Source organism: Symphalangus syndactylus, chromosome X (assembly GCF_028878055.3).
Source record: "Symphalangus syndactylus isolate Jambi chromosome X, NHGRI_mSymSyn1-v2.1_pri, whole genome shotgun sequence".
Classification (NCBI taxonomy): domain Eukaryota; kingdom Metazoa; phylum Chordata; class Mammalia; order Primates; family Hylobatidae; genus Symphalangus; species Symphalangus syndactylus.
In genome coordinates, this window is record NC_072447.2 from 62,994,192 (window position 1) to 63,014,486 (window position 20,295).

Genomic DNA, 20,295 nt, shown 5'->3' on the forward strand with positions numbered 1-20,295 from the left:
TCTGTTTTCTCTTTTGAGACAGAGTTTTGCTCTGTCACCCAGGCTGGAGTGCAGTGGCGCGATCTCTGCTCACTGTAACTCCGCCTCCCGGATTCAAGCAGTTCTCTGCCTCAGAGTCCCGAGTAGCTGGGATTATAGGCACCCACCAGCACGCCTGGCTGAGTTTTGTGTTTTTAGGAGAGATGGGCTTTCGCCATCTTGGCCAGGGTGCTCTTGAACTCCTGACCTCATGATTGACCCGCCTCGGCCTCCCAGAGTGCCGGGATTACAGGCGTGAGTCACCGCGCCCAGCGGAGACATAATTCTTACATATTGGTTTTCTATCCAGCAGCCTTGTGAAATATGCTTATGAATTCTAAAGTTTACTTCTAGATCGTTTTGAGTCTTCAACATACAGAAACGTATCATCCTTGAATAAGAACAATTTTGTTTCTGCCATTTTTTTTCTTTTTCCTTCTGTAATTTTGTAGAGACGCGCTTTTGCCGTTTCCCAGGCTGTTCTTGAACTTTGAGTGCAAGTGATGCACCCGCCTCCCCTCCCACAATGCTGGGATTAACTGGTGTGGGCCACCGTGCCCGGCCTGTTGTTGCCATTGTAAAGAGTTTTATTTCCTTTTCTGATTTTATGGCATTGCTTAGACCCACCTGTTACAAGGGTGACAGTGGACGTCCTTGTCTTATCCCTGATGAGAAACCGAAAAATTTCAACATTTCCCCATCCTATTTGCTGTCCTTTTTCTGCAGACGGACTTTAGCAGAGTAAGTCATTCCATTCTGTTGTAAATTTGCTGTGAGTATTCATTTGAATATATGTTGATTTTCATCAAACAGTGCATGTATTTCGATTACCACAGCATTTTTTCCCGTTCATGTGTTAATATAGTGAATTTGATCGATAAATTTGTACGTTTTTAGGTTCAATTATTAAAACTTGATACGGGGTCTCACTCTGTCACCCAGGCTGTAGTTCGGTGGTGTTATCAGAGCTCGCTGCAGCCTTGACCTCCTGGGCTCAAGCGGTCCTCCCCCCTCAGCCTCCTGAGTAGCTGTGACTATAGGTACATGCCACCATGCCCAGCTAATTTTTCGATGTTTTTTTGTTTTTTTGTAGTGATGAGATTTTTCTGATGTTGCTTAGGCTGGTCTCGAAGTCCTGAGCTCAGGTGATCTGGCCAGCTCAGCCTCCCAAAATACTAGGATTACAGGCGTGAGCCTTGGCCTGGTCTGGTTTTTCTTATATAGGGGTTTTATCTGTATAAAGACTAAACTTAATCTGTGCCTTTGTGCGGGTGGGCTAAGAGCATGATGACTTTTATCATACTATTGATTTAAAGAAAACTCTCCTTGACTTAGCAGTGTGTAAGTCCATGAAAGCATAATTCTGTTGAAAGCATATACTGTTAATGGGTGTTGGGAACCCTGCACTTTCCGCTGCTGTGGGAGCATGTCCTTGGAGGTACCTTTCATCTGTTTTCTCAACTCGAAACATCTTAGGACCATGGGTTGTTACTGGTGGGACTATGTATCTTGCTATTTTCAAGACGGAGTTTATTTTCACATGGTGTCACTCTGGCTGTCCTGTTTCCCTGATACTGTCACTTCTCCTTCTGTGATTCTGATGCTACAAACGATAGATATCGTTTTAGTATTTTCTCACGGGTCCTAGCGATTGTATTCATTTTTCTTTCAGTCTGTTTCTCTGACTTGTTCACATTGAACAATTTCCTTTTGGGGTAGGTTGCTAGTTCTGTTTTCGCAGGTGGTTTACCTGTCTTCCCAGCCAGTCACAGTGGTCCTTGTCCCCATGGTGGGGCCAGGGCAAGAGAGGGCCCTGGGTTGGGGGTGGGGTTCAGTTAAAGATGGGGTGAGTTTTGAGGGGAGCACTACTTGAGTCCCAGAGGCATAGGAAACAGCAGAGGGAGGTGGGATTCCCTCATCCTCAGTGAGGACAGGAATCGAGGGTTTGGGGCGTGGCACTGGGAACGGCAGCCCTCCCCAGCCCACAGCCGCGCATGCTCCCTGGGCTCCCGTCTCAGTGCGCATGTTCACTGGGCATCTTCTGCCCCGCCCCTTCGCCCACGTGAAGAACGCCAGGGAGCTGTGAGGCAGTGCGGTCTGGTTCCTGACGTGGGGACTCTTTTTCCTCTACTGAGATTCATCTGGTAGGTGTGCGGGCCAGTCATCCCGGGGGCTGAAGTGTGAGTGAGGGTGGAGAGGGCCTCGGGTGGGTCAGGCGGGTCCCGCTTCCTGGTCTGTGGCCTCTGAGGGAGAAGGGCCACGAGGTCGTCCTCCTTCCCTTCACAGGCTGCGAGGCCACCAGCGGCTTCGTGGTCGTGAAGGGGCCTGGACAGGGAGGAAGGAGGAAGGTGGGCCGCGGAGGGGAGGCGGTCAGGGGCTCAGGTGAAGATGGGGTGAGTGCTGTTGGGGGGATGGAAGTCCCGAGGTGCCGGGAACCCCCGACGCCACAGGGCAGATTTCCTGAATGGGGCCCCCGGCGGGGGCGAGGCGGGCGGTAAAGAAGGGACCTGGCACCTGGGAAGGCTGCGGCCTGGTGAGCGCCCCCCAGCTGTGTGGAGTGCGGAGCCACCGAGTGAGAAGCACTGCAAGGTCTCACCTCCGCCATGGAAGGTCCGAAAACAGTGGGAAGGAGTGGGCGAGGCAGTGCGGTCCAACCAAACTTGTTGTGAGGAGGGGTGAATGGCCCTAGGAAGTGGGAGTGTGCCCAAAGCAGCAATCACGAGAATTGTGATTCACTAGTGTTTTCGTGGGGAGTCCACTTGTGAAACTAAACCTCATCAGAAATGACCTCTGTCTGCGGGGCGCAGTGGTGCTCGCCTGTAGTCCCGGTTACTCAGGACGCGGAGGTCGGAGGATCCCTTGAGCGGGAGGTCGAGGCTGCAGTGAGCTGTGATCACGCCGCTGCACTCCAGCCTGAGCAACACAGCGAGGAGACCGCGTGTCCAAAAGAAATTTAGAAAAAAATGTCCTCTGCCTTTTGCCACACGCCTTAAGATGATTGCTCTGCCAGCTTGGCCAGCAGAAATGGCTTTGTAGGCACTCAGACAGCGTACACACGTATGCTTAACTCTGGAGCTTATTTTGAGAGTATTTTCAAAATTAAAACGGCAAGTTAACATTTATCCATGGAAGTGATCGAATATAGCAGCCCTCTCGAGCGCATGTTCCCAATCACGGTTGTCTGTTTTCAGTGTGAAATATGAGTTGGCGAGGAAGATCGACCTATCGGCCTAGACCAAGACGCTATGTAGAGCCTCCTGAAGTGATTGGGCCTATGCTGGTGAGTGCTTAAACGTTAATTCGATGTTTTCTATGAGCAGAAATTAATTTTTGTGACAGTGTTGTTGCATTCGTGTGGAAATGCTGATAAAGGTGTTTCCTGCTCATAAAAAATGATGATGGCATCTCATGAAGGAAACATGGATTCTGGAGGATTGTTTTTTCCCTCGTGTTCTTCAGCTTTTGCCCATGACTTCTCTCTCATGCTTTGTTTGTTAATGACAGATTGTACACATCTATTCCAACACAGAGTATAATAGCTTCCAAAGTCCTCGTGCGTCACTTTTCTCACAGTAACCTCCCTGTGGGTGGAGTAACCTTATTGGGCATAGAGCATAGAGGTGGAGAAATGTCTTTAGGCTTCGTTATGACCAGAAATAGCTATGTATTCTGTGTATAGATGTAAAATTTTGCATCAATAACAAAACTTTTTTTTTATCTGCGCACCCACACATATTCCCCAGCCCGAGCAGTTCAGTGATGAAGTGGAATCACCAGAACCTGAAGAAGGGGAACCAGCAACTCAATGTGAGGATCCTGCAGCTGCTCAGGAGGGAGAGGATGAGGGAGCAGCTGCTCAGGAGGGAGAGGATGAGGGAGCATCTGCAGGTCAAGGTGAGGGAAAGGGAAGAAGAACATCTGCTGGTGTGTGCGTGTGTGTGTGTTTGTGTGTGTGTGTGTGTGCATGTGTGTGTGTGTTAGGCATTGTCACATAGCAGGAACAGGAGGAAAGAAAACAATGGAAAGAATGCCTGAAATGGACTGGAAAAGCGAGGAGGCTATGTAGTTTGCAGCTTAGCTTAGGCAAATCCCTCACTATGATAAAATTTCTCGACTTTATGAATGAGAGAATGGAGGTGCCAGGATTGTGTGTTATCCAAGAACCCTTGACTGGTGAATACAAAATTTGTACTGTGTTCCAAGGTTTGTGTCTTCCTATCATCTATGTTGCTGTAAAGAAGGAAGTGATTTTGCTGAAAATGCTTAAAACTCAAAGGCTTTACTGTGGGGTAGCTTAGTACTGACCCAAGAATAGACCCAGTTCAGAGGAGCAGGAGCAGCTCCAAAAACCGAGTCGCTGAATGTTGGCCCCCGTTTCCTTTGATTGATATCTTCATATGGTACGTTTGATAAAAGCTGGATAAATGAGGATACTGCCATACAGGTAGCTGGTTTAGTGATTTTTCTAAGTGGCTTTTAGGAGGTGATTAAATCCTTTTATGGTTAGAAAAGGAATTATCCTGAGATTAATATGAGATGGAAATAATTTCTCCGAGCTAAAATATTTGAAAGGAAACATTTATGTAACTGAGGTCATGGATTATTCCAGGGATGTACTTTGAAAAGTTTCTAGAATCTGACTGACAACAATGCCCATTAACTGCTGTCCGCCCACTCCCTTATTCTCAGTGCGGGACAGTATATTTTCTGTGATTCACAAACAACTTTATATTTGGTGCTTTGTTCTGCGTGGGGTTCATTTATGGAATATTACATTTAGGACCTTCGGACCTAAATATAACTTTGTTGGAACAAAGTGAAGTTTCTCTTTACCCCAATAGGTAATGGGTGTCGTGACTGTAAGATTTTCCATAGTCCTCAAATCCATCCAGCTAATCAGTCCTTCAGAAACTGACATTGTAATTGTAACCGAAATCCTATCCATGTTGTAGACTTCAGATTTCTCAGCTGATGCACACTGCTGTTGGTACTCTATGGCTGAATATAAGCATTATACGTGTCCTGTGGTTTATCCTTAGATTGTCATTTAGGAGAAAGGTCTAAAGCTGGGCTGATTGCCATGCACTCATAGTCCCAGCTACTTGGGAGGCTGAGGTGAGAGGATTGCTTGAGCCCTGGAGTTCAAGCTCAGCCTGGGAAACACAGCGAGACCTCATCGCTAATAAATAAATAAATGAACAAATAAATAAATAAATAAATAAATAAGTAAATAAGTAAATAAAGGTCTCATGGTATAGGAAAACACAGATGCAAAGTTTGTGCCTAGCGGCTGGTAATGTTGCAAACATAACTCCTTAGTGAACTGTACCATTTCAAAATAGTTAAGATGGTAAATTTTAGGATATGTGTATTTTTTACCACAATTAAAAATTCCTTTCTTCCTAAAGTTCAGTGTAATTGTCATATATTCTTTTAAATTTTTACTGTATGTATTTTCAAGACACAACATTTATAGAAAATTTGCAAGAATAGTACAATGAACTCATATACTTTTCACCTAGATTCACCAATTGTTAATAGCTTTCGCTCCATAGGTTTCATATCTCTTCCCTCCCTCTCTTACCCTGCTGCCCACACACTCACACACATACACATACGGATATATGTTTGCTGTTATTAATGCTGAATTGTTTCGATAAAGTTTCAGGTATTATGGTCCTTTACCCTATGTACTTGAGGGTGTGTATATCGTCGGAAGAAAGAGAAAGTTATTTCTTGGATCATCACTGCACAAAGATCAAAATCAGGAAATTTAACAATGAGAAAATGGAGTCAGTTAATACACAGTGCATACTCAAATTTTGCCAGTTCCCCAGAAAATTTCTTTTTTTTTTTTTTTTTTTTTTTTTTTTTTGAGACGGAGTCTCGCTCTGTCGCCCAGGCTGGAGTGCAGTGGTGCAATCTCGGCTCACTGCAAGCTCCGCCTCCCGGGTTCATGCCATTCTCCTGCCTCAGCCTCTCCGAGTAGCTGGGACTACAGGCGCCCGCCACCACGCCCTGCTAATTTTTTTGTATTTTTTAGTAGAGACGGGGTTTCACTGTGTTAGCCAGGATGGCCTCGATCTCCTAACCTTGTGATCCGCCCACCTCGGCCTCCCAAAGTGCTGGGATTACAAGCGTGAGCCACCACGCCCGGCCTGAAAATTTCTTTTTTCCTTTTTTTTTTTCTTCTTTCTTGAGACGGAGTCTCTCTCTGTGGGCCAGGTTGGAGTGCAGTAGTGCGATCTCGGCTCACTGCAACCTACGCCTCGCAGGTTCTAGGGATTCTCATGCCTCAGCCTCCCGTGTAGCTGGGACTACAAGCGCCGGCCACTGCGGTCTTGAACTTCTGACCTCACCTGCTCTGCCCACCATGGCATCCCAAAATGTTTGGATCGCAGGCGTGAGACCCCACGCCCGGCCCAGATAATTTTATTGATAGGATTTCTTTTTCTGATCCAGAGTCCAGTTCAGAATCGCGCCTTGCATGTGCTTTTCAGGTGTTTTTAGTTTCCTTTAATCTGGAACGTTTCCTTAATTTTTCTTGTCATTCATGATACGGACATTTTTGAAGAGGACAGACCAGTTGGCTTGCAGAATATTCTGCAGTTTGGGCTTTTTCATGTATTTTTTAAAGAGTTTTTTTCACTCAGCGTTTATTGGTGGCTGCTCATGCCATATAAGAGTCTAAGCGCTAGGAGTGTAAGTGCTGTGAGAGACAGGCTTTCAGCCTTGAGTCATTTAATACGAGAAGGACAATCAGAAGTAGAATAACAGAGAAGTGCAAAGGAGGCAGCAAAGTTGTGTGAGGGCAGTCTTTGGAAAGGAAGACGGTAATATTTGGAACACCTTGTTTTCCTGTTTTCTGCTAACAGACTCCTGAAATAATGTTCCTGGAATTCTTATCAACACATTTATTATTACACTAGCTAAAGCTTTTATATAATAACAGCGAGAGCAAGAATATGATTTTCTTATTCATATTTCATGTTTTACTGCTGAAATTGAGATGCATTTTTTATTTTTAAGGGCCGGAGCCTGAAGCTGATAGCCAGGAAGAGGTTCACCCAACGACTGGGTGTGAGTGTGGAGATGGTCCTGATGGCCAGGAGATGGGCCCGCCAAATCCAGAGGAGGTGAAAACGCCTGAAGAAGGTAGGCAGTCCATTAGGCATGCACATTGTAGGGTGTCTGTTTCCACAGTATCGTATTATAATTCTTACTATTTTTTTTGAGATGGAGTCTCGCTCTGAAGACCAGGCTGGAGTGCAGTGGTGCCATCTGGGCTCACTGGAAATTCTGTCTCCAGGGTTCAGGTGATTCTCCTGCCTGAGCCTCTGGTGGAGCCGGGCTTACAGACATGCTCCACCGCGCCCAGCTAACTTTTGTATTTTTAGTAGAGACAGGGTTTCATTACGTTGCACAGGTTCTTCCCGAACTCCTGACCTCAGGTGATCCACCTGCCTCGAGCATTGAAACTGCCGGGATTACAGGCGAGAGCCACCGTGCCCGACCCAGCATTGTATTTTTAATAACAGAGAGGTAACAATACTGCCTCTTCAGTAAGAGAGTTCTTATATAAAGGTCATTTGAAACGTAGTTCAGGCCCCAGCACCCGACTGATAGACTGTCAGACACAGAAACAAACTGAGTCAAAGCTATGTTGAATTAAATGTTTTGAGTATACGTCCTTAAACCAGTAGCTCATACTTTTTAGATGCTTTTGTAAAGGTCTGCTTTTAATCAATACATAACACATTTGTAACACCCATCACTTGGTGTGAAAAATGCTGAAGCACTCATGCGGGTTCTAATACCAGCTCTTACAGCCTTGGCGAGATTCTGAGTGAGTCCTTTCACTCCTAAAGCTATCTTTGGTTCTTATGAAAATAGTGAGTTTAAGTCAGAGATTTTAAAACCATTTTCCATTCTGGTTCTTTCATACTCTGATCCTGCTGCATAGAATGCATGGGATACAGAGATCACCTGCTTCGCATGATTTGTTAATCACAAATCATGAAACCCTGGCCTGAGCCATCTGAAAATCTCTGAATTGAGATTTCATTGTCAGTAAGAAAGTGAGCGGGCACTCTGCTTCATCCTAGTTTTTCCGTGTGGAGATGGGAATACGTAGTGTAAGATCTTTGTGAAATTGTGAATTCTCCCTCTTCTTGGTTTGTTTGTTTGAGACACAGTCTCAGTCTGTCACCCAGGCTGGAGTGCAGTGGTGCAATTCCAGCTCACTGCAACCTCTGGCTCCCAGGCTGAAGCAGTCCTCCCACCTCAGCCTCCTGAGTGGCTGGAACTACATGCACAAGCCACCGTGCCTGACTACATTTTTTTTTTTCATTTTTGTAGAGATGAGGTCTCACTATGTTGCCCAGGCTGGGATTCTCTGGCTTTTAATGAACAATTGCTTCTTAAATCTTTCCTCACGGAAACCTTGAGTGACTGAAATATCAAATGGCGAGAGACCGTTTAGTTCCCATCACCTGTGGCATGTAGGTCAGTGATGCTCAGCATGGGTGTGAGTAAGATGCCTGTGCTGTGCATGCTCCCTGCCCCACCGTCAGTCTTCATGAGCCACTATTTCTAATAAGACTGTAGACACAGATAGGATAGAATCATCTCTAATCATATCAAATGTTACATGTATGTTTCAGCTTTAGAGACATGAATTGATAAGATTTAAAGTTGAAAGACCATGACTCTAGTACTTCCTGAGTAATCAACTGAAGTATGTTTTACACATGTGTTTTCCAAACTGCTGACTGTTAATTGTAAGTGCTTCTGAATTGAAAGGAGGCAGTTGATGTTCAGGGAGGAAATTGCTTTTAAATTCTGCAGGTCTACGCTCAAAGTTTACGCAGAGGTTCAATTGCGTGTAAGACACAGGATCACCCATAGGGTTCCGTTTTTAGTCCATTTAATAAAACCCAAACTGTAGTGTGCTTTGTATGCCTTTAGGGTCATCTGCATAATCTGTTGCTAAGTCATGTTCCCATTGTTACGTTTTCTGTTACAGGTGAAAAGCAATCACAGTGTGAAAAGAAGACACGCTGAAATGATGCAGGCTGCTCCTATGTTGGAAATTTGTTTTTTAAAATTCTCCCAATAAAGCTTTACAGCGTTCTGCAAAGAAGTCTTGTGCATCTTTTGTGAATTTTATTTCTAGCTTTTTGATGCTGGGAAATATGTATCATTCTCTGAAATCGTATATTGTAACTCTTTGAGCTGGTATGTAGAGACATCATTCTTTTTTCTTTCTTTCTTTCTTTCTGTTTTCTCTTTTGAGACGGAGTCTTGCTCTGTGGCGCAGGCTGGAGTGCAGTGGCGCGATGTCTGCTCACTGCAACCCCGCCTCCCGGGTTCAAGCAGTTCTCTGCCTCAGCCTCCCGAGTAGCTGGGATTATAGGCACCCACCAGCACGCCTGGCTGAGTTTTGTGTTATTAGGAGAGATGGGCTTTAGCCATCTTGGCCAGGGTGCTCTTGAACTCCTGACCTCATGATTGACCCGCCTCGGCCTCCCAGAGTGCTGGGATTACAGGCGTGAGCCACCGCACCCGGCGGAGACATAATTCTTACATATTGGTTTTCTGTCCAGCAGCCTTGTGAAATATGCTTATGAATTCTAAAGTTTACTTCTAGATCGTTTTCAGTCTTCAACATACAGAAACGTATCATCCTTGAATAAGAACAATTTTGTTTCTGCCATTTTTTTTCTTTTTCCTTCTGTAATTTTTGTAGAGACGGGGTTTTGCCATGTTTCCCAGGCTGTTCTTGAACTTTTGAGTGCAAGTGATGCACCCGCCTCCCCTCCCACAATGCTGGGATGAACTGGCGTGGGCCACCGTGCCGGGCCTGTTGTTGCCATTGTAAAGAGTTTTATTTCCTTTTCTGATTTTATGGCATTGCTTAGACCCACCTGTTACAAGGGTGACAGTGGACGTCCTTGTCTTATCCCTGATGAGAAACCGAAAACTTTCAACATTTCCCCATCCTATTTGCTGTCCTTTTTCTGCAGACGGACTTTATCAGAGTAAGTCATTCCACTCTGTTGTAAATTTGCTGAGAGTATTCATTTGAATATATGTTGATTTTCATCAAACGGTGCATCTATTTCGATTACCACAGCATTTTTTCCCGTTCATGTGTTAATATAGTGAATTCGATGGATAAATTTGTACATTTTTAGGTTCAATTATTAAAACTTGATACGGGGTCTCTCTCACTCTGTCACCCAGGCTGGAGTTCGGTGGTGTTATCAGAGCTCGCTGCAGCCTTGACCTCCTGGGCTCAAGCGGTCCTCCCCCCTCAGCCTCCTGAGTAGCTGTCACTATAGGTACATGCCACCATGCTCAGCTAATTTTTCGATGTTTTTTTGTTTTTTTTGTAGTGATGAGATTTTTCTGATGTTGCTTAGGCTGGTCTCGAAGTCCTGAGCTCAGGTGATCTGGCCAGCTCAGCCTCCCAAAATACTAGGATTACAGGCGTGAGCCTTGGCCTGGTCTGGTTTTTCTTATATAGGGGTCTTATCTGTATAAAGACTAAACTTAATCTGTGCCTTTGTGCAGGTGGGCTAAGAGCATGATGACTTTTATCATTCTATTGATTTAAAGAAAACTCTCCTTGACTTACCAGTGTGTAAGTCCATGAAAGCATAATTCTGTTGAAAGCATATATTGTTAATGGGTGTTGGGAACCCTGCACTTTCCGCTGCTGTGGGAGCATGTCCTTGGAGGTACCTTTCATCTGTTTTCTCAACTCCAAACATCTTAGGACCATGGGTTGTGACTGGTGGGACTATGTATCTTGCTATTTTCAAGACAGAGTTTATTTTCACATGGTGTCACTCTGGCTGTCCTGTTTCCCTGATACTGTCACTTCTCCTTCTGTGATTCTGATGCTACAAACGATAGATATCGTTTTAGTATTTTCTCACGGGTCCTAGCGATTGTATTCATTTTTCTTTCAGTCTGTTTCTCTGACTTGTTCACATTGAACAATTTCCTTTTGGGGTAGGTTGCTAGTTCTGTTTTCGCAGGTGGTTTACCTGTCTTCCCAGCCAGTCACAGTGGTCCTTGTCCCCATGGTGGGGCCAGGGCAAGAGAGGGCCCTGGGTTGGGGGTGGGGTTCAGTTAAAGATGGGGTGAGTTTTGAGGGGAGCACTACTTGAGTCCCAGAGGCATAGGAAACAGCAGAGGGAGGTGGGATTCCCTCATCCTCAGTGAGGACAGGAATCGAGGGTTTGGGGCGTGGCACTGGGAACGGCAGCCCTCCCCAGCCCACAGCTGCGCATGCTCCTTCGGCTCCCGGCTCAGTGCGCATGTTCACTGGGCGTCTTCTGCCCCGCCCCTTCGCCCACGTGAAGAACGCCAGGGAGCTGTGAGGCAGTGCGGTCTGGTTCCTGACGTGGGGACTCTTTTTCCTCTACTGAGATTCATCTGGTAGGTGTGCGGGCCAGTCATCCCGGGGGCTGAAGTGTGAGTGAGGGTGGAGAGGGCCTCGGGTGGGTCAGGCGGGTCCCGCTTCCTGGTCTGTGGCCTCTGAGGGAGAAGGGCCACGAGGTCGTCCTCCTTCCCTTCACAGGCTGCGAGGCCACCAGCGGCTTCGTGGTCGTGAAGGGGCCTGGACAGGGAGGAAGGAGGAAGGTGGGCCGCGGAGGGGAGGCGGTCAGGGGCTCAGGTGAAGATGGGGTGAGTGCTGGTGGGGGGATGGAAGTCCCGAGGTGCCGGGAACCCCCGACGCCACAGGGCAGATTTCCTGAATGGGGCCCCCGGCGGGGGCGAGGCGGGCGGTAAAGAAGGGACCTGGCACCTGGGAAGGCTGCGGCCTGGTGAGCGCCCCCCAGCTGTGTGGAGTGCGGAGCCACCGAGCGAGAAGCACTGCAAGGTCTCACCTCCGCCATGGAAGGTCCGAAAACAGTGGGAAGGAGTGGGCGAGGCAGTGCGGTCCAACCAAACTTGTTGTGAGGAGGGGTGAATGGCCCTAGGAAGTGGGAGTGTGCCCAAAGCAGCAATCACGAGAATTGTGATTCACTAGTGTTTTCGTGGGGAGTCCACTTGTGAAACTAAACCTCATCAGAAATGACCTCTGTCTGCGGGGCGCAGTGGCGCTCGCCTGTAGTCCCGGTTACTCAGGACGCGGAGGTCGGAGGATCCCTTGAGCGGGAGGTCGAGGCTGCAGTGAGCTGTGATCACGCCGCTGCACTCCAGCCTGAGCAACACAGCGAGGAGACCGCGTGTCCAAAAGAAATTTAGAAAAAAATGTCCTCTGCCTTTTGCCACACGCCTTAAGATGATTGCTCTGCCAGCTTGGCCAGCAGAAATGGCTTTGTAGGCACTCAGACAGCGTACACACGTATGCTTAACTCTGGAGCTTATTTTGAGAGTATTTTCAAAATTAAAACGGCAAGTTAACATTTATCCATGGAAGTGATCGAATATAGCAGCCCTCTCGAGCACATGTTCCCAATCACGGTTGTCTGTTTTCAGTGTGAAATATGAGTTGGCGAGGAAGATCGACCTATCGGCCTAGACCAAGACGCTATGTAGAGCCTCCTGAAGTGACTGGGCCTATGCTGGTGAGTGCTTAAACGTTAATTCGATGTTTTCTATGAGCAGAAATTAATTTTTGTGACAGTGTTGTTGCATTCGTGTGGAAATGCTGATAAAGGTGTTTCCTGCTCATAAAAAATGATGATGGCATCTCATGAAGGAAACATGGATTCTGGAGGATTGTTTTTTCCCTCGTGTTCTTCAGCTTTTGCCCATGACTTCTCTCTCATGCTTTGTTTGTTAATGACAGATTGTACACATCCATTCCAACACAGAGTATAATAGCTTCCAAAGTCCTCGTGCGTCACTTTTCTCACAGTAACCTCCCTGTGGGTGGAGTAACCTTATTGGGCATAGAGCATAGAGGTGGAGAAATGTCTTTAGGCTTCGTTATGACCAGAAATAGCTATGTATTCTGTGTATAGATGTAAAATTTTGCATCAATAACAAAACTTTTTTTTTATCTGCGCACCCACACATATTCCCCAGCCCGAGCAGTTCAGTGATGAAGTGGAATCACCAGAACCTGAAGAAGGGGAACCAGCAACTCAATGTGAGGATCCTGCAGCTGCTCAGGAGGGAGAGGATGAGGGAGCAGCTGCTCAGGAGGGAGAGGATGAGGGAGCATCTGCAGGTCAAGGTGAGGGAAAGGGAAGAAGAACATCTGCTGGTGTGTGCGTGTGTGTGTGTTTGTGTGTGTGTGTGTGTGCATGTGTGTGTGTGTTAGGCATTGTCACATAGCAGGAACAGGAGGAAAGAAAACAATGGAAAGAATGCCTGAAATGGACTGGAAAAGCGAGGAGGCTATGTAGTTTGCAGCTTAGCTTAGGCAAATCCCTCACTATGATAAAATTTCTCGACTTTATGAATGAGAGAATGGAGGTGCCAGGATTGTGTGTTATCCAAGAACCCTTGACTGGTGAATACAAAATTTGTACTGTGTTCCAAGGTTCGTGTCTTCCTATCATCTATGTTGCTGTAAAGAAGGAAGTGATTTTGCTGAAAATGCTTAAAACTCAAAGGCTTTACTGTGGGGTAGCTTAGTACTGACCCAAGAATAGACCCAGTTCAGAGGAGCAGGAGCAGCTCCAAAAACCGAGTCGCTGAATGTTGGCCCCCGTTTCCTTTGATTGATATCTTCATATGGTACGTTTGATAAAAGCTGGATAAATGAGGATACTGCCATACAGGTAGCTGGTTTAGTGATTTTTCTAAGTGGCTTTTAGGAGGTGATTAAATCCTTTTATGGTTAGAAAAAGCAAAAAAGGAATTATCCTGAGATTAACATTGAGATAGAAATAATTTCTCCGAGCTAAAATATTTTCAAACAAAACATTTATGTAACTGAGGTCCTGGATTTTTCCAGGGATGTACTTTGAAAAGTTTCTAGAATCTGACTGACAACAATGCCCATTAACTGCTGTCCGCCCACTCCCTTATTCTCAGTGCGGGACAGTATATTTTCTGTGATTCACAAACAACTTTATATTTGGTGCTTTGTTCTGCGTGGGGTTCATTTATGGAATATTACATTTAGGACCTTCGGACCTAAATATAACTTTATTGGAACAAAGTGAAGTTTCTCTTTACCCCAATAGGTAATGGGTGTCGTGACTGTAAGATTTTCCATAGTCCTCAAATCCATCCAGCTAATCAGTCCTTCAGAAACTGACATTGTAATTGTAACCGAAATCCTATCCATGTTGTAGACTTCAGATTTCTCAGCTGACGCACACTGCTGTTGGTACTCTATGGCTGAATATAAGCATTATACATGTCCTGTGGTTTATCCTTAGATTGTCATTTAGGAGAAAGGTCTAAAGCTGGGCTGATTGCCATGCACTCATAGTCCCAGCTACTTGGGAGGCTGAGGTGAGAGGATTGCTTGAGCCCTGGAGTTCAAGCTCAGCCTGGGAAACACAGCGAGACCTCATCGCTAATAAATAAATAAATGAACAAATAAATAAATAAATGAATAAATAAATAAGTAAATAAGTAAATAAAGGTCTCATGGTATAGGAAAACACAGATGCAAAGTTTGTGCCTAGCGGCTGGTAATGTTGCAAACATAACTCCTTAGTGAACTGTACCATTTCAAAATAGTTAAGATGGTAAATTTTAGGATATGTGTATTTTTTACCACAATTAAAAATTCCTTTCTTCCTAAAGTTCAGTGTAATTGTCATATATTCTTTTAAATTTTTACTGTATGTATTTTCAAGACACAACATTTATAGAAAATTTGCAAGAATAGTACAATGAACTCATATACTTTTCACCTAGATTCACCAATTGTTAATAGCTTTCGCTCCATAGGTTTCATATCTCTTCCCTCCCTCTCTTACCCTGCTGCCCACACACTCACACACATACACATACGGATATATGTTTGCTGTTATTAATGCTGAATTGTTTCGATAAAGTTTCAGGTATTATGGTCCTTTACCCTATGTACTTGAGGGTGTGTATATCGTCGGAAGAAAGAGAAAGTTATTTCTTGGATCATCACTGCACAAAGATCAAAATCAGGAAATTTAACAATGAGAAAATGGAGTCAGTTAATACACAGTGCATACTCAAATTTTGCCAGTTCCCCAGAAAATTTCTTTTTTTTTTTTTTTTTTTTTTTTTTTTGAGACGGAGTCTCGCTCTGTCGCCCAGGCTGGAGTGCAGTGGTGCAATCTCGGCTCACTGCAAGCTCCGCCTCCCGGGTTCATGCCATTCTCCTGCCTCAGCCTCTCCGAGTAGCTGGGACTACAGGCGCCCGCCACCACGCCCTGCTAATTTTTTTGTATTTTTTAGTAGAGACGGGGTTTCACTGTGTTAGCCAGGATGGCCTCGATCTCCTAACCTTGTGATCCGCCCACCTCGGCCTCCCAAAGTGCTGGGATTACAAGCGTGAGCCACCACGCCCGGCCTGAAAATTTCTTTTTTCCTTTTTTTTTTTCTTCTTTCTTGAGACGGAGTCTCTCTCTGTGGGCCAGGTTGGAGTGCAGTAGTGCGATCTCGGCTCACTGCAACCTACGCCTCGCAGGTTCTAGGGATTCTCATGCCTCAGCCTCCCGTGTAGCTGGGACTACAAGCGCCGGCCACTGCGGTCTTGAACTTCTGACCTCACCTGCTCTGCCCACCATGGCATCCCAAAATGTTTGGATCGCAGGCGTGAGACCCCACGCCCGGCCCAGATAATTTTATTGATAGGATTTCTTTTTCTGATCCAGAGTCCAGTTCAGAATCGCGCCTTGCATGTGCTTTTCAGGTGTTTTTAGTTTCCTTTAATCTGGAACGTTTCCTTAATTTTTCTTGTCATTCATGATACGGACATTTTTGAAGAGGACAGACCAGTTGGCTTGCAGAATATTCTGCAGTTTGGGCTTTTTCATGTATTTTTTAAAGAGTTTTTTTCACTCAGCGTTTATTGGTGGCTGCTCATGCCATATAAGAGTCTAAGCGCTAGGAGTGTAAGTGCTGTGAGAGACAGGCTTTCAGCCTTGAGTCATTTAATACGAGAAGGACAATCAGAAGTAGAATAACAGAGAAGTGCAAAGGAGGCAGCAAAGTTGTGTGAGGGCAGTCTTTGGAAAGGAAGACGGTAATATTTGGAACACCTTGTTTTCCTGTTTTCTGCTAACAGACTCCTGAAATAATGTTCCTGGAATTCTTATCAACACATTTATTATTACACTAGCTAAAGCTTTTATATAATAACAGCGAGAGCAAGAATATGATTTTCTTATTCATATTTCATGTTTTACTGCTGAAATTGAGATGCATTTTTTATTTTTAAGGGCCGGAGCCTGAAGCTGATAGCCAGGAAGAGGTTCACCCAACGACTGGGTGTGAGTGTGGAGATGGTCCTGATGGCCAGGAGATGGGCCCGCCAAATCCAGAGGAGGTGAAAACGCCTGAAGAAGGTAGGCAGTCCATTAGGCATTCATATTGTAGGGTGTCTGTTTCCACAGTATCGTATTATAATTCTTACTATTTTTTTTGAGATGGAGTCTCGCTCTGAAGACCAGGCTGGAGTGCAGTGGTGCCATCTGGGCTCACTGGAAATTCTGTCTCCAGGGTTCAGGTGATTCTCCTGCCTGAGCCTCTGGCGGAGCCGGGCTTACAGACATGCTCCACCACGCCCAGCTAACTTTTGTATTTTTAGTAGAGACAGGGTTTCATTACGTTGCACAGGTTCTTCCCGAACTCCTGACCTCAGGTGATCCACCTGCCTCGAGCATTGAAATTGCCGGGATTGCAGGCGAGAGCCACCGTGCCCGACCCAGCATTGTATTTTTAATAACAGAGAGGTAACAATACTGCCTCTTTAGTAAGAGAGTTCTTATATAAAGGTCATTTGAAACGTAGTTCAGGCCCCAGCACCCGACTGATAGACTGTCAGACACAGAAACAAACTGACTCCAAGCTATGTTGAATTAAATGTTTTGAGTATACGTCCTTAAACCAGTAGCTCATACTTTTTAGATGCTTTTGTAAAGGTCTGCTTTTAATCAATACATAACACATTTGTAACACCCATCACTTGGTGTGAAAAATGCTGAAGCACTCATGCGGGTTCTAATACCAGCTCTTACAGCCTTGGCGAGATTCTGAGTGAGTCCTTTCACTCCTAAAGCTATCTTTGGTTCTTATGAAAATAGTGAGTTTAAGTCAGAGATTTTAAAACCATTTTCCATTCTGGTTCTTTCATACTCTGATCCTGCTGCATAGAATGCATGGGATACAGAGATCACCTGCTTCGCATGATTTGTTAATCACAAGTCATGAAACCCTGGCCTGAGTCATCTGAAAATCTCTGAATTGAGATTTCATTGTCAGTAAGGAGGTGAGCGGGCACTCTGCGTCATCCTAGTTTTTCCGTGTGGAGAGGGGAATACGTAGTGTAAGAGCTTGTGAAATTGTGAATTCTCCCTCTTCTTGGTTTGTTTGTTTGTTTGAGACACAGTCTCAGTCTGTCACCCAGGCTGGAGTGCAGTGGTGCAATTCCAGCTCACTGCAACCTCTGGCTCCTAGGCTGAAGCAGTCCTCCCACCTCAGCCTCCTGAGTGGCTGGAACTACGCGCACAAGCCACCGTGCCTGACTACATTTTTTTTCTTCATTTTTGTAGAGATGAGGTCTCACTATGTTGCCCAGGCTGGGATTCTCTGGCTTTTAATGAACAATTGCTTCTTAAATCTTTCCCCACGGAAACCTTGAGTGACTGTAATATCAAATGGCGAGAGACCGTTTAGTTCCCATCACCTGTGGCATGTAGGTCAGTGATGCTCAGCATGGGTGTGAGTAAGATGCCTGTGCTATGCGTGCTCCCTGCCCCACCGTCAGTCTTCATGAGGCACTATTTCTAGTAAGACTGTAGACACACATATGATAGAATCATCTCTAATCATATCAAATGTTACATGTAAGTTTCAGCTTTAGAGAGATGAATTGATAAGATTTAAAGTTGAAAGACCATGACTCTAGTACTTCCTGAGTAATCAACTGAAGTATGTTTTACACATGTGTTTTCCAAACTGCTGACTGTTAATTGTAAGTGCTTCTGAATTGAAAGGAGGCAGTTGATGTTCAGGGAGGAAATTGCTTTTAAATTCTGCAGGTCTACGCTCAAAGTTTACGCAGAGGTTCAATTGCGTGTAAGACACAGGATCACCCATAGGGTTCTGTTTTTAGTCCATTTAATAAAACCCAAACTGTAGTGTGCTTTGTATGCCTTTAGGGTCATCTGAATAATCTGTTGCTAAGTCATGTTCCCAATTGTTACGTTTTCTGTTACAGGTGAGAAGCAATCACAGTGTTAAAAGAAGACACGCTGCAATGATGCAGGCTGCTCCTGTGTTGGAAATTTGTTCATTAAAATTCTCCCAATAAAGCTTTACAGCCTTCTGCAAAGAAGTCTTGCGCATCTTTTGTGAATTTTATTTCTAGCTTTTTGATGCCGCGAAATATGTATCATTCTCTGAAGTCGTATATTGTAACTCTTTGAGCTGGTATGTAGAGACATCATTCTTTTTTTTTTTTCTTTCTTTCTGTTTTCTCTTTTGAGACGGAGTTTTGCTCTGTCACCCAGGCTGGAGTGCAGTGGCGCGATCTCTGCTCACTGTAACTCCGCCTCCCGGATTCAAGCAGTTCTCTGCCTCAGAGTCCCGAGTAGCTGGGATTATAGGCACCCACCAGCACGCCTGGCTGAGTTTTGTGTTTTTAGGAGAGATGGGCTTTCGCCATCTTGGCCAGGGTGCTCTTGAACTCCTGACCTCATGATTGACCCGCCTCGGCCTCCCAGAGTGCCGGGATTACAGGCGTGAGTCACCGCGCCCAGCGGAGACATAATTCTTACATATTGGTTTTCTATCCAGCAGCCTTGTGAAATATGCTTATGAATTCTAAAGTTTACTTCTAGATCGTTTTGAGTCTTCAACATACAGAAACGTATCATCCTTGAATAAGAACAATTTTGTTTCTGCCATTTTTTTTCTTTTTCCTTCTGTAATTTTGTAGAGACGCGCTTTTGCCGTGTTTCCCAGGCTGTTCTTGAACTTTTGAGTGCAAGTGATGCACCCGCCTCCCCTCCCACAATGCTGGGATTAACTGGTGTGGGCCACCGTGCCCGGCCTGTTGTTGCCATTGTAAAGAGTTTTATTTCCTTTTCTGATTTTATGGCATTGCTTAGACCCACCTGTTACAAGGGTGACAGTGGACGTCCTTGTCTTATCCCTGATGAGAAACCGAAAAATTTCAACATTTCCCCATCCTATTTGCTGTCCTTTTTCTGCAGACGGACTTTAGCAGAGTAAGTCATTCCATTCTGTTGTAAATTTGCTGAGAGTATTCATTTGAATATATGTTGATTTTCATCAAACAGTGCATGTATTTCGATTACCACAGCATTTTTTCCCGTTCATGTGTTAATATAGTGAATTTGATCGATAAATTTGTACGTTTTTAGGTTCAATTATTAAAACTTGATACGGGGTCTCACTCTGTCACCCAGGCTGTAGTTCGGTGGTGTTATCAGAGCTCGCTGCAGCCTTGACCTCCTGGGCTCAAGCGGTCCTCCCCCCTCAGCCTCCTGAGTAGCTGTGACTATAGGTACATGCCACCATGCCCAGCTAATTTTTCGATGTTTTTTTGTTTTTTTGTAGTGATGAGATTTTTCTGATGTTGCTTAGGCTGGTCTCGAAGTCCTGAGCTCAGGTGATCTGGCCAGCTCAGCCTCCCAAAATACTAGGATTACAGGCGTGAGCCTTGGCCTGGTCTGGTTTTTCTTATATAGGGGTCTTATCTGTATAAAGACTAAACTTAATCTGTGCCTTTGTGCGGGTGGGCTAAGAGCATGATGACTTTTATCATACTATTGATTTAAAGAAAACTCTCCTTGACTTACCAGTGTGTAAGTCCATGAAAGCATAATTCTGTTGAAAGCATATATTGTTAATGGGTGTTGGGAACCCTGCACTTTCCGCTGCTGTGGGAGCATGTCCTTGGAGGTACCTTTCATCTGTTTTCTCAACTCCAAACATCTTAGGACCATGGGTTGTGACTGGTGGGACTATGTATCTTGCTATTTTCAAGACGGAGTTTATTTTCACATGGTGTCACTCTGGCTGTCCTGTTTCCCTGATACTGTCACTTCTCCTTCTGTGATTCTGATGCTACAAACGATAGATATCGTTTTAGTATTTTCTCACGGGTCCTAGCGATTGTATTCA

General features: G+C 45.1%; 2 protein-coding genes across 2 annotated transcripts; both read left to right on the top strand.

Annotated features, from left to right (window-relative positions):
• The first annotated feature begins 2,058 nt into the window (after positions 1-2,058).
• On the top strand, positions 2,059-9,103 carry LOC129475735 (G antigen 10-like). Its single transcript, XM_055268011.1, has 5 exons — positions 2,059-2,162; positions 3,210-3,298; positions 3,762-3,912; positions 7,048-7,173; positions 9,044-9,103. The coding sequence occupies exons 2-5, from the start codon at positions 3,218-3,220 to the stop codon at positions 9,079-9,081; spliced, it is 396 nt and encodes a 131-aa protein (XP_055123986.1). The 5' UTR covers positions 2,059-2,162; positions 3,210-3,217; the 3' UTR covers positions 9,082-9,103.
• Positions 9,104-11,362: 2,259 nt separating this feature from the next.
• Positions 11,363-18,465, top strand: LOC129475736 (G antigen 10-like). Its single transcript, XM_063634840.1, has 5 exons — positions 11,363-11,466; positions 12,514-12,602; positions 13,066-13,216; positions 16,365-16,490; positions 18,365-18,465. The coding sequence occupies exons 2-5, from the start codon at positions 12,522-12,524 to the stop codon at positions 18,385-18,387; spliced, it is 381 nt and encodes a 126-aa protein (XP_063490910.1). The 5' UTR covers positions 11,363-11,466; positions 12,514-12,521; the 3' UTR covers positions 18,388-18,465.
• Positions 18,466-20,295: the final 1,830 nt, after the last annotated feature.